This window comes from Rana temporaria, chromosome 1 (assembly GCF_905171775.1).
Source record: "Rana temporaria chromosome 1, aRanTem1.1, whole genome shotgun sequence".
Classification (NCBI taxonomy): domain Eukaryota; kingdom Metazoa; phylum Chordata; class Amphibia; order Anura; family Ranidae; genus Rana; species Rana temporaria.
Window position 1 is genome coordinate 639,842,983 of NC_053489.1, and position 14,874 is coordinate 639,857,856.

A 14,874-nucleotide genomic window follows, 5' to 3' on the forward strand; every position below is an offset into this window, starting at 1 on the left:
GTACACACGATCATTTTTCAGCATGAAAAAAACGTTGTTTTTCAAAAACGTAATTTAAAATGATCGTGTGTGGGCTTCACATCATTTTTCAGGTTCTGAAAAACGACCAACATTTTTTTTAACGTCGTTTTTCGGGTTGTAAAAAATGATCGTGTGTGGGCTAAAACGACGAAAAATACCCGCGCAAGCTCAGAAGCTATGAGACGGGAGCGGTCGTTCTGGTAAAACTACTGTTCATAATGGAGTAAGCACATTCATCACGCTGTAACAGACAAAAAAGCGCGAATCGTCTTTTACTAAACACGGAATCAGCTAAAGCAGCCCAAAGGCGAATGGAACTTCCCCTTTAACCACTTAAGGACCCCCTACCGACGATATACGTTGGCAGAATGGCACATCCACGTACATGTACGTGGCTCTTTAAGCCCAGCCGTTGGGTCGCGGACGCGAGCATGCAACCCGGTCCGAAGCTCCGTAGCCGCGTGACTCGCGTACCCGATCGCCGCTGGAGTCCCGCGATCGGTCCCCGGAGCTGAAGAACGGGGAGAGCTGTGTGTAAACACAGCTTCCCCGTTCTTCACTGTGGCGCTGTCATTGATCGTGTGTTCCCTGTTATAGGGAATCACAATCGATGACGTCACACCTACAGCCACACCCCCCTACAGTTGTAAACACACATGAGGTCACACATAACCCCTTCAGTGCCCCCTTGTGGTTAACTTCCAAACTGCAACTGTCATTTTCACAATAAAGAATGCATTTTAAATGCATTTTTTGCTGTGAAAATGACAATGGTCCCAAAAATGTGTCAAAATTGTCCAAAGTGTCCGCCATAATGTCGCAGTCACGAAAAAAATCGCTGATCGCCACCATTAGTAGTAAAACTTTTTTTTATAAAAATGCAATAAAACTATCCCCTTTTTTGTAAACGCTATAAATTTTGCGCAAACCAATCGATAAACGCTTATTGCGATTTTTTTTACCAAAAATAGGTAGAAGAATACGTATCGGCCTAAACTGAGGAAAAAAAAATAATGTTTTATATATTTTTGGGGGATAATTATTATAGAAAAAAGTAAAAAATATTGGTTTTTTTTTCAAAATTGTCGCTCTATTTTTGTTTATAGCGCAAAAATTAAAAACCGCAGAGGTGATCAAATACCACCAAAAGAAATCTCTATTTGTGGGAAAAAAAGGATGCCAATTTTGTTTGGGAGCCACGTCGCACGACCGCGCAATTGTCAGTTAAATCGACGCAGTGCCGAATCGCAAAAACTGTCCGGGTCCTTTAGCTGCCTAAAGGTCCGGGTCTTAAGTGGTTAAAGTGCCGTCGTAGGTGTTGTACATCACCACGCTTTGCTAGATAATTTTTTAAAAACGATGGTGTGTGGGCAATGTCGTTTTAATGATGAAGTTGGGAAAACTTCATTTTTTAGACATGCTGAAAAACAACGTTTTCTTTCATGCTGAAAAGTGATCGTGTGTACGCGGCATTAGTGCTGCATCTGTATTAATGTCACTGGTGATGCCAGTGGCATTTAGCCAGTCCCCTCCCCCAGTCAGATTGTCCTCTGCACTATCGCAGTCCCATTATTAGTCGCTGATCACCACCATTAGTATAAAAAAAGATAAATAAAAATTCCATAGTTTGTAGATGCTATAACTTTAACACAAACCAATCAATATACACTTATGATTTTGGTCAAAATGTTAATGTTTTTATTGGATATATGTTTTGTAGCAGAACATAAAAAATATATATTTTTTTTTTCCCCAAACTTTCAGACTTTTTAATTTATATCGCAAAAAAATATATAAAAATCACTGGTGATCAAATATGACCAAAAGAAAGCTTTGATGGGTTGTACTTCCTCTTTATTTCCCTGCAAAGGTAAAGCGTAATGGGCTACTGTGCATCGCATTATGTGTAGTCCATTATGTGTCGCTTATTTGAAATTGAAGCCTGCAGTGGCAGCGCTGATAGGTGGCACTGGTGGGCATTGATAGGTGACACTTAGAGGCACGGGTGTAAGGTGACCAGATTTTTTAAATGAAATCCGGGGACATATTTTTTCTTTACTAGTAATGGCAACAATCAGCGACTCTCTGCCCTTCGCTGCCCGCCTCACAGCCTCTCTAGTCTTATGCCCCGTACACACCATCACTTTATGTGATGAAAAAAAACGACATTTTCTGTGAAGTAAAAAACGACGTTTTTGAAACTTCAATTTTCAAAGACGAAGTTGCCTACACACCATCGTTTTTCTCACAATGTTCTAGCAAAGCGAGGTTACGTTCCACCACGTTTTTCCATTGAAGCTCGCTTCATAAGTAGCTTCTGGGCATGCGCGGATGAAAAAACGTCGTTTTAAACGACGTTTTTGCTACACACGGTCAATTTCTGTGAAGTAAAAGTTGACGTTTTGAAAAACGACACATAAAATTGAAGCATGCTTCAATTTTTTTTTGGTCGTTTTTTAGAAGACATAAAAACGACGTTTTCCCCCACACACGGTCAATTAAAGTGACGTTTTTAAAAACGTCATTTTTTTTCATCACATAAAACGACCGTGTGTACGCGGCATTACTCTCCGGGCCCCGGCTACTACTGGATGGGGAGCGGAGGAAGATCACTCCGCCAGGGAAGGCAAGGAGAACGGCAGGTGAATGGCCAGGATTTGAGCCAAGGCTGAAGAACATGCGAGCGGAGCTGAATGGGCATGCGCCCGAAACTGAAGAAATATTCCCTCCACTCCGACCAGCACATGATCATCAGAAAGGGCCACAGATAATGGGAAAAATACAACCCCCTATGCTAGTAGGCATAAAGGAGCGGGGGGGGGGGGGTGTAATTCTAATTTTTTTATTTTAATTCTGCACTGATTGTCTTTGAAATTGCCCCAGCCCCAATTAAATCCAATCTGGGGACAAAACCAGGGACAGACTTGGTCCGGGGACAGTGTCCTCAATCAGGGGACTGTCCCCTGAAACTGGGGATGTCTGGTCACCCTACACTGGTGGGCACTAGGGATGAGTTCTGGTGTGTTTGCACACTCCAAGTGCAGAGCCCGCCAGGAAGTCGGCGCTGCGCTGCGCTAATCACAGGGAGACATTGTCCCAATGCTTGGCTGCAGAGATCGGGAAATGTTTCCAAGCCTGTGATTAGCGCAGCACAGTGCCGACTTCTGCACTTGGAGTGTGCGATCACGCCGGAGCTCATCCCTAGTGGGCACTGATATGCTCTGGTAGGTGGCACTGATAGGGAACACTGATATGCACTGGTAGGTGGCACTGGTGGGCACTGCTTAGCGTGAGAAAAAGAAAAAGCCGATTACGATCTTCTGTTTACATCACGTGATTAGCTTTCATTGGCTGACAGCTGATCACATGGTAGGGGGTCGGGATCGGCCCCTTACTCCGATCTGTGATCAGCCGAGTCTCATTGACGCTTGCAGGCAGCTCATGCACAAGAGGATGTCCGCCCTCCCGTCTTTCGGCTATAGCGCGGGTGTGAGGAGGTTAAGAAAAAACGTTTGCCCTTAGTTATATTAAAATATATAACGTTATACTTTAAGCAATACAAACTTTGCAGCAAGAGCATTCTTTATTAGAACATTTAATCCTATGTATGACTATTACTATACTCAAGCTCTAGAGATGAAACTACACTGCACAGAAGGGACACTCCAGTGTACTCATACTAGATGGCTGACGGTGCGCGTTGTCAGCACAGCTGCCCCTTTAAGAATGCGGTCACATGGTTCTGGGAGCAGAGGGCACTTCAGCGTTGGAAGGAAGAGCTTCATGGAAATGCGAATCAGAAACAGCGGACTTTATTTCTGTACATAAAACTTGTGTAACCTGTGAGACGAGCAGAGGATCTCCGGGGAATACTCATCATACATCATCAGGGTGAGAAATCACTAGCAGAGAAGACTAGAAATGTTTGTTTTATTTCCAAAACTTCACTCTGCATGTTAAAAGGTGCCTTCCATGACTACAGTACTACAGCCTAGAGCAGAACACATTGGGGGGGATTTACTAAAACTGGAACATTCAGAATCTGGTGCAGCTGTGCATAGCAACCAATCAGCTTCCAACTTCAGCTTGTTCAGTTAAAGGGGTTGTAAAGGTACATTTTTTTTCACCTTAATGCATTCTATGCATTACAGCATACCTCCCAACCGTCCCTGATTTTGCGGGAATGTCCCACGATTCGCCGTAAATCCCACGCTCCCGCGAACAGTGCTATTGTCCCCGTGTATTCGTGGCACCCCCCCCCGCGACTATCGCGATTCGCGTTAAATCCCGCGGTCCCGCGATTGGCGACAAACCCCCCCGCTCAACAACTCTGATCCACGGAATCCCCCCCCCCGCTCAACAACTTTGATGATCCGCGGACCCCCCCCCCCCCCCTGCTCAACAACTTCGTTTGGGAGGTATGCTCATTTGTCCCTCATTCTGAAGTTGAAATGTTGGGAGGTATGATTAAGGTGAAAAAACATCCGACGGTAACCGCCCCCCCCGAACCCCTTTTTTACTTACCTGACCCCTCGAAAGTCCCGCGCGCGTCCACGTGATCCTCTTCGGTTCCCAGCCTGGCCGTTGATTGGCTAGGCTGGAAGGATTGATAGCAGCGCAGTCATTGGCTGGCGCTGCTGTCAATCACAACGGATGATGCGGCGCGCCAGGGGGGCGGGGCCGAGTGATACAGTCGGCGGCTATGCCTGCCGCTGTATCACGGGAGCACGCTCGCAAAAGCTTTACACCATGCGAGGGAGCTCACATGAAGGTAGAAAGCTTTTGCGAGGAGGAGCCGAGACAGCCGCCGAGGGACCCCAGAAGACACGGTTAGGGGACACTCTGTGCAAAACGAGCGGCACAGTGGAGGTAAGTATAACATGTTTGTTATTTTACCCCCCAAAAAATCTTGCCTTTAGTGTTCCTTTAAGCTTTGACAATAAAACCTGGAAGCTGATTGGTTTCTATGCAGAGCTGCACCAGCTTTAGTAAATAACCCCCATTATAATCATGTGTTAACCACTTTCCGCCCACCGCACGTCAATATACGTCAGCAGAATGGCATGGGCAGGCAATGGGGCGTACCTGAATTTCCCCTCAGCGGGCCTCTGGAGTGCTCGCTGGTCCCGGGATCTCGATGTTCGCCGAAAACCCCGCGATTGTGGTCAGGAGAGGAAGAATTTGAATTTCCCAGTTCTGTCTACTGACAGGACAGGGATCTACTGCTCCCTGCCATCGGGAGCAGTGATCACTGTCGTGTCACTTGCAGCCCAGCCCCCTCACAGTTAGAATCACTCCCTAGGATACACTTAACCCCTTCCTTGCCCCCTAGTGTTTAACCTCTTCCCTGCCAGTGTCATTTACACAGTATTTAGAGCATTTTTATAGCAATTTATAAATAACAATGGTTCCAAAATAGTGTCAAAAGTGTTCGATGTGTCCGCCATAATGTAGCAGTCACAATAAAAATCGCAGATCGCCGCCATTACTAGTAAAAGAAATTATAATAAAAATGCCATAAAACTATCCCCTATTTTGTAGACGCTATAATTTTTGCGCAAACCAATCAATATATGCTTATTGCAATTTTTTTAAACAAAAATACCGTATTTTCCGGCGTATAAGACGACCCCCTAATTTTCCAGGAAAAATTTGGTTTTGGGATATACTCGCCGTATAAGACTACCCCCTTCTTACTAGTCTTTCTGGAAGCTGAGGGGTAGCCAGAACCGCTGACAGAAACAGGCTTTTTCAAATCTCACTGTGCCATTACATTACATTCCTCACTGTGCCATTACATTACATTCCTCACTGTGCCATCACTTGCCCCCACTGTGCCATCACTCGCCCCCACTGTGCCATCACTCGCCCCCACTGTGCCATCACTTGCCCCCACTGTGCCATCACTTGCCCCCACTGTGCCATCACTTGCCCCTCACTGTGCCATCACTTGCCCCTCACTGTGCCATCACTTGCCCCTCACTGTGCCTGAGCTTGCCCCCTCTCTGTGCCTGAGCTTGCCCCCTCTCTGTGCCTGAGCTTGCCCCATCTCTGTGCCTGAGCTTGCCCCCTCTCTGTGCCTGAACTTGCCCCCCAGTGCAATCACTGCAAACAGTGCCATCACTCACTTTTTTTTTCTGGATAGACTTCAGGCATGGCGAGGCGAGGCGGTGCGGTGCGGTGACAGTCTCCGTGCTGCGCGCGTCAATGATTTAAAAGACGCTCCTTCTCCTCAGTGTGTTCTGTGATAGGCGGAACACAAAATTTCCCAGCAGCGCCTCTGTTCTGTGTTCCGCCTATCACGGACGTCTTCTCATCTCGTCCGAGGATGAGAAGGCATCTGTGATAGGAGGAACACAGAACAGAGGCGCTGCTGGGAAATTTTGTGTTCCGCCTATCACAGAACACACTGAGGAGAAGGAGCGTCTTTTAAACCATTGACACTCTCGCAGCACGGAGACTGTACCTGGCGTATAAGACGACCCCCGACTTTGGATGCATTTTTTTGCATCCAGAAAGTCGTCTTATACGCTGGAAAATACGGTATGTAGAAGAATACGCATCAGTCTAAACTGAAGAAAAAATTCGTTTTTTAAAAAAACATTTGGGATATTTATAATAGCAAAAAGTAAAAGATTGTGTTTTTTTTTTCAAAATTGTCACTCTTCTTTTGTTTATAACACAAAAAATAAAAACCGCAGAGGTGATCAAATACCCCCAAAAGAAAGCTCTATTTGTGGTAAAAAAAGGACGTCAATTTTGTTCGGGTACAACATCGCACGACTGCACAATTATCAGTTAAAGCAACGCAGTGCCGAATCGCAAAAAATGGCCTGGTCATTGGGCAGCCAATTCTTCGGGGGCTGAACTGGTTAAAGGCCACAAAATCGAATTCAAACATTTTCTTACATAAATACACAGTCACTAACTATTATGACTTCATACCTTCAAACATTTTGAGATGGGATTTAGGGACACCTATCAGCAAATGTATGTAGGCATAAGACACGCCCATGTCACACCCCCTTAAGGGAGAATTAACCCCCAAAAAATGAATTTAATCCACAATTGCTTTTTTTTTTTTACCACTACTATTCCTTTTATATTGGCTTTTAAAATCTACAAATGCAGCAATTTAGAAATTGGATGAAATGTTTAGCTCTGGGAAACACTTTTTGAAGGATAAAACATGTATTTTATATACAATTATAGAGATCAGACCAAAATGAGGGACAAATGAGGAGGAATGAGGGACATTGTTCCAAATCAGGGACAGTTGAGAGATATGTGACTTTTGCTGCACAGAAAATCCTAAACACAAAGAAGTCTTCCGCTCCTCACATCTTGACTGGTGTATTGCTGATGTTCCGATCTGAACTAAAGCATGACCCATCACTTATCTCTACTTACCACCTTAAATAACCATGCAATACATTCTTGGTTAAATGGCCAACAGACCCCTTTATTAACAAAACAAATTCTATAAAAAAGAAACTCAATTTAAATATATAACTCTTAGCTAGATTCAAAAAGACGCGCCTAACGTTAGGCAGGCGTAGCGTATCTCATATACGCTATGCCGCCGTAAGTTAGAGAGGCAAGTGCTGTATTCACAAAGCAATTGCGTCCTAAGTTACGGCAGCGTAGCGTAAATGTGCCGGCCTAAGCGCGCTTAATTCAAATTGTGAAGAGGTGGGCGTGTTTTATGCTAATGAATCGTGACCCGACGTGATTGACGTTTTGAATGAACGGCGCATGCGCCGTCCGTGGACATATCCTAGTGCGCATGCTCCAAATTACGCTGCAAAGACTTATTGGTTTCAACGTGAACGTAAATTACGCCCAGCCCCATTCACGGACGACTTATGCAAACGACGTAAAAATTAAAAAAATTTACGCGGGACCGACGTCCATACTTAACATTGGCTGGGCCAGCTTTTTGGTGGACTAACTTTAGGCCTGAAAACGCCTTACGTAAACGGCGTGTCTTTACTGCGACGGGCAAGCGTACGTTCGTGAATAGGCGTATCTCACTGATTTACGCATTCTAGGCGTAAATCAGCGTACACGCCCCTAGCGGCCGGCCTAAATAGACAGCTAAGATACGACGGCGCCCGCCGTCGTATCTTAGCTAGATTTAAGTGTATCTCAATTTGAGAATACACTTAAATTTACGACGGCGCAGATTCAGAGTTACGACGGCGTATCTACTGATACACCGGCGTAACTCTCTCTGAATCTGGCTATATATATATATATATATATATATATATATATATATATATACACCAAATAAACATAACCCCAACTTTATGAACTACTATCTGTCTGAGGTCCGTGAAGGAATGTATATCTACTGCATCGGCTGCACTACCACCACCTCACCATCCTGGCCCCTAGCCGTGATCCCACTACCTCAGGGACGAACTGTTACCCGCTTCATGCCACTGCAGCCCAATGATTGGTAGCCCATTATTTACAGCTAGGGGAGGGTACCCATACCCAGATAGGTCCAACCCGTCCCCACACTATAACCTGTTTTCCTTCACTATTCCAACCTCCACGAACCCGAGACCCATGCCCCAACGTACAACCACCTATCCAACAACAGGGATGGTGGGCGGGAAAATTCCCTGTCTATGTCCTCTCCTATCGGATTGCTGCCCGGGAATGAGCTGACCCCTCCCTCTGCCCCAGGGTAAAAATGAACCCCTACTTCTCCCATTCCCAATGACCACAACTCCCCCCCCCCTTCTTACACTCCCACAAACTTCCTCTGACCACTTCCTGGTGTTCTCCCCACAGCTTTCCCCAGTCATGCTGGCCCTACACCCAGGTTCCCTCTAGCTCCGGGCCTGTTCTATCCTCTGGGTCAGAAATTCAGAAAGCACTGAAGCCAGAGGGATTGTTTTACTAAAGGCAAATAGACTGTGCACTTTGCAAAGTGCAGTTGACCTCTTCAAGTGCAGTTTCTCCAGAGCTTAGTAAATGAGGTAAAGCTTCACTTTGCAAAGAATACCCAATCACATGCAAGGAAATTAAAAACAAAAAAAATATTTTTGCTTGATTGGATGATGGAAGTCAGCAGAGCTTTTTCTCATTTACTAAGCTTTGGAGCAACTGAACAGTCTATTTGCCTTCAGTAAATCAACCACAGAGTGTGAGCATAATGCCGCGTACACACGATCATTTTTCGTCATGAAAAAAACCTTGTTTTTTAAAAAAAAGGCATTTAAAATGATCGTGTGTGGGCTTCACATCGTTTTTCGGAATGTAAAAAATGATCGTGTGTGGGCTAAAACGATGTTAAAAACCCGCGCATTCTCAAAAGCAAGTTATGAGACGGGAGCGCTCGTTCTGGTAAAACTACCATTCGTAATGGAGTAAGCACATTCATCACGCTGTAACAGACAGAAAAGCGCAAATCGTCTTTTACTAACAGAAATTTAGATAAAGCAGCCCCAAGGGTGGCGCCATCCGAATGGAACTTCCCCTTTATAGTGCCGTCGTACGCGTTGTACGTCACTGCGCTTTGCTAGAGCATTTTTTTAAAAACGACCGTGTGTGGGCAAAGCCGTTTTAATGATGAAGTTGGAAAAACTTTGTTTTTTCTAAATGCCGAAAAACTTCGTTTTTTTTTTCATGCCGAAAAATGATCGTGTGTACGCGGCATCAGAGACAGGAAACCAGCTTTTTTTTAGATGAAAGCCAGTAGTACCAACCTACGTTACTTTCCTCTGGAAATTTTAAAGTATAACTTTGTGACTGTAAAGTATAACTTTGGGACCGCAAATTTGTATGACAAGTCGTACCCCATGATTTCCAAGGAGTACCGTCAGTGGCGGCTGTTGCTCAAAATGTTTGCGGGGGTACAATCAAACTGAAAAAAAAAAAAAAACGTCAATTGCAGCCACTGTGCCCATCAAACGCAGCCACTGTGCCATCAATTGCTGCTACTGTGCCCATCAATTTCTGACACTGCCCATCAATTGCTGCCAGTGTGCCCATCAATTGCCGCTACTGTGCCCATCAAATGCTGCCAGTGTGTATCCCCCACCCGCCCGGCACTTACCTGTCTCGATGGGGCAGCATGTCCTCCACACTCCTCAATGTCTTCTCCCGTTTCTTCCTGGTTTCTACTTCTTTCTTCGACCACTAGCGGGGGTTAAAAGCGCCCACTAGCGGCTGAAAAGCGCTGCTAAAACAATGGTAAAGCGTTGATAAAACTAGCGGCGCTTTACTGCTAACGGACCCGCCGCCCCAGTGTGAAAGCAGCCGTAGGGCCTGGACCACTGATGATTCCAGATCTCATCAAGCAGCAAGGATCAATCTATATAACCGGCTCAGAGATAGAAAAGGAAACACCATAGTGCTCTCCGCAAATCCAAATATTTATGAATGAATAAAAATGCACTTACATAAAGACATCACTCTCACTTTAAATCACACATGCTGAGGAGACAATGAACCAGACAATGTTTTCCACTCTTCCACTCACAATGAGCAGAGCAGAAGGCTGTACCACTTGGGCCCTAAGATCAAGTAAGTTGACCACCACCGTTCTAAACCGTATCCACTCTTAAAAAAACTATTTTAATTCCTGCATGCTTTATTTCCCCTGTTACTTCCTGTACAATATGGCATTAGTTACCAAAACAGGAAGTGATGGGAAATCTCTTCACTGGAGACACAAATAGTAATAAAAACCTAAATGAGGTTCCCTGCTTAGCCCTTTGTTTGGGGACAGAACAATTTTAGCTACAACCAGTGGAAGCCCGTCCATTAGGGGTGCCGCAGCGCCGTCCCCTCAATCCATGGCCGTCACCCCCATTCTCTATCCATGGCTGCTATTTTGACAGGACACCGCCACCTCCTATTCATGCGTCTGGCCCCTTTCAGGATGAATTACAGAGGTGGGGTGTTTTTTTTAATCACCTGATTAGAACCAGAGGCTCTAATATGCTTCAAAATAGGGTGGGCTCGTTGCGCCAGGAGCCCACCCAGGTGTTACAACAGCAAATTAATATTTGCTATTGAAACGCCAATCCTCAATCCGGCAAATCAGAAGCAGGTCTGAGACCCGTTTTGCGATTGGCCAAAAAGAGAAGAGTTCCAATTGGCTGCCGAGGAAGAAGGGAGGAAGCGGAAGCCTCCACGATACCCATAGAAAGCAGAGGAAGGGAAAGCCATCGCCGCTGAGCAAGAGAAGCCGCCGGTGAAGTCCAGAAAAAGCACTGCCCACCATAGATGGGGTAAGTGCACCAGACCCACCCCAAAAAAATTACCACGGGCTGCCACTAGCCACAACTACAGCTGACAGAATGTTGTTACAATAGTGGATCTTGGTTTTAGTTTTTTGCAGTAATTATCACGTAATATGCTAAGGGGTTAAGTCTTTTTAAGGGGTCCTCATTATTTTGTGCCTTGAGTAAATGCACTGTAAACCCTGATGCGTGTCGTGTCTACATATGACTGTTTTTTCCTTTACAGCTGAAAGAATGAAGTACACCAGCACAAGAGGAGCCGCGTCTGGCGTGGGGTTTGAAGAGGTTCTGTTTTCTGGGTTTGCAGCAGATGATGGTCTGTATATGCCGGAGGAGATCCCGAAGCTGGATGAGCAGACTATGAGATCATGGAGCTCTCTCTCCTACAAGGAATTGGTGAAGGAAGTGTGCTCTCTCTTTATTCCTTCTGAGCTCATTCCCAGGAATGATCTACATAGTAAGTTATACATTAAAGAGAATTCAGAGAAATGTATAAACTGCTAAACTGTTCACAAAGGTTGATTGGTGGCTAAAGGAGATGTAGCTCCAGTTCTTAGTAAGGGCAAGTCAATATACACAATGGGCCAGATTCAGAAAGAAGTTACGCTGGCGTATCTATTGATACGCCGCGTAACTTCTAGGATGCTCCGGCGTATCTTTTTTCTGTATTCAGAAAACAAGATACGCCAGAATTTTGCTAAGATCCGACTGGCGTAAGCCTCTTACGCCGTCGTATCTTAGCTGCATATTTTTCGCTGGCCGCTAAGTGGCGCTTTCTTAGATTTACGTGAGGAATATGTAAATTAGGTAGATACGCCGATTCACAAACGTACGTACGCCAGGCGCATTTTTTTACGTCGTTTACGTAAGGCTTTTTCCGGCGTAAAGTTACCCCTGCTATATGAGGCGTACGCAATGTTAAGTATGGACGTCGGGCCACCGTCGAATTGTTTACATTTTACATCGTTTGCGTAAGTCGTTCGCGAATAGGGCTGTGCGTGAGTTACGTTCACGTCTAAAGCATTGACGATTTACGGCGTAATTTCGAGCATGCGCACTGGGATTCTTTCACGGACGGCGCATGCGCCATTCGTAAGAAACGTCAAATACGTGGGGTCACGATTAGTTAGCATAGAACACGCCCCCAACCAGCCTCTTTTAAATTAGGCGGGCTTACGCCGCCCGATATACGCTACGCCGCCGTAACTAAAGGCCAACTTCTTTGTGAATACAGTACTCGCCTTTCTAAGTTACGGCGGCGTAACGTTTCTGAGATACGCTACGCCCGCCTAAAGATAGGGGTCTGTACGTGAATCTGGCCCCATATTGGCAAAAGTATTGTGACGCCTGCCTTTACACACACACACATGAACTTTAATGGCATCCCACGCTTAGTCTGTAGGGTTCAATATTGAGTTGGCCCACCCTTCGCAGCTATAACAGCTTCAACTCTTCGGGGAAGGCTGTTCACAAGGATTAGGAGTGTGTCTATGGGAATGTTTGACCATTCTTCCAGAAGCGCATTTGCGAAGTCAGGCACTGATGTTGGATATGAAGTCTCGGAGTTATTTTTGACTCCGACATGACAATGGATGCTCAAATTGGGTCCGTAGTCTACGGATCCTTCCATTTTCTGCGTCTGCTACGAAGACTCGTTCCCCTAATCCCAGAAAAAGACACCGCAGTAGTGGTAGGTACAATAATCAACTCCAGGCTCGACTATGCCAACTCCCTTTACCTCGGTCTCCCAAAATACCAGATTGCCCGTCTACAATTCGTTCAGAACACGGCGGCCTGACTGGTAACAGGAAAAAAACCCTGGGAATCAATTACCCCCTCCCTGAGGTCCCTCCATTGGCTGGCTGTAAAGGACCGAGTCACATTTAAGGCCCTCTGCCTGACGCACAAATGTGTACAAGGAACCGCCCCCCCCAATATCTATGCGAGAAAACAAAATACCACAACCCCAATCGCGTTCTTCGGTTCACTAACCAAAATCTACTACAAATCCCCAAGGCCCGCTACAAGACCAAAGGAGAACGACGATTTGCAGTCCAAGGACCTCGACTGTGGAACGCATTACCAACTAACCTCCGAACGGAAGTGAATCACCTGGCCTTTAGGAAAAAAAACTCAAGACCCATCTATTCTATAGAATAGAAGGAAATAGATACCAAGCGCCTTGAGGCGATTCAGTTCGCATTTGTAGCGCTATATAAGTTATTCACTCACTCAGGTCTGGCACGCAGTCTCTACTCTAATTCATCCCAAAAGTGTTCTATCGGGTTGAAGTCAGGACTTTGTGCAGGCCAGTCACGTTCCTCCACCCCAAACTCGCTCATCCGTGTCTTTATGGACCTTGCTTTGTGCACTGGTGTGCAGTCATGATGAAACAGGAAGGGGTCATCCCCAAACTGTTCCCACAAAGTTAGGACCAAAATGTCTTGGTATGCTGACGTTTTAAGAGTTCCCTTCACTTGAACTAAGGGGCCAAGCCCAACCCCTAAAAAACAACCCCCACACCATAATCCCCCTCCACCAAGTGCACAAAGCAAGGCCCATAAAGACATGGATGAGCGAGTTTGGGGCAGAGGAGGTTGACTGGCCTGACCTCAACCCGAGGGGATGAATTAGAGTGGAGACTGCGAGCCAGACCTTCTCCTTCACAATAGTGCCTGACCTCACAAATGCGCATCTGGAAGAATGGTCAAACATTCCCATAGACACACTCCTAAACCTCGTGGACAGCCTTCCCAGAAGAGTTGAAGATGTTATAGCTGCAAAGGGTGGACCAACTCAGAACTGCACCCTACAGACTAAGACTGGGATGCCATTAAAATTCATGTGCATGTAAAGACAGGCGTCCCAATACTTCTGACAATATATACCATATTTACCAGGGTATAGCGCGCACCCCTAAACTTGACCCGGATTCCTGTGAAAAAAAGATTTTTTGTACTTACAGTTTTGGTGTCTTCCGCGGCGTCCATCGGCGGCCTCGTCGGGTCCGGCGTCCGTCTGCGGCTTCGGGTGTCCTCTTCGTCGGGTCCGGCGTCCTTCTGCGGCGTCCTCACGTCCTCCCCGCTCGTTTCCCGCGCCGAGTTTGAATACTGCGCCGACATATACCGAGTGCAGTACACTCGTGTATCGTCGGGCAGGCTCGGCTACTCTCGTGGTGACGTCCTGTACGTCCAGGACGTCAACGCGAGAGGCGCCGAAACTGCCCGAAGATACACGAGTGTACTGCGCTCGGTATATGCCGGCGCAGTATTCAAATTCAGAGCGGGAAAGCGGGTATCGGCGTATACCACTCACCCACGATTTTGCCCTGACTTTCAGGGCAAAATAGTGCGCGGTATACGCCGATAAATACGGCTAGATTCAGGTAGAGTTAGGTCGGCGTATCTAACTCAGAATCTGCGCCGACTTATGTTTAAGTGTATTCTCAAACAGAGATACGCTTAAACATATCTAAGATACGACGGCTTGTGCCGTCCAATCTTAGGTTGCAATATTTAGGCTGGCCGCTAGGTGGCGCTTCCATTGCGGTTGGCGTAGAATATGTAAATCAGTAGATACGCCTATTCAC

At 46.0% G+C, this 14,874-nt stretch overlaps 1 protein-coding gene across 1 annotated transcript in view; it reads left to right on the forward strand.

Annotated features, from left to right (window-relative positions):
- Nucleotides 1–3,755: 3,755 nt before the first annotated feature.
- Nucleotides 3,756–14,874, forward strand: part of THNSL2 (threonine synthase like 2) — a 45,586-nt gene continuing 34,467 nt past the window's right edge. The window contains exons 1-2 of the mRNA XM_040335463.1: nucleotides 3,756–3,912; nucleotides 11,512–11,742. Coding sequence (XP_040191397.1) covers nucleotides 11,520–11,742 — 223 coding nt within the window. The 5' untranslated portion in view covers nucleotides 3,756–3,912; nucleotides 11,512–11,519. The remainder of the gene's footprint in view (nucleotides 3,913–11,511; nucleotides 11,743–14,874) is intronic.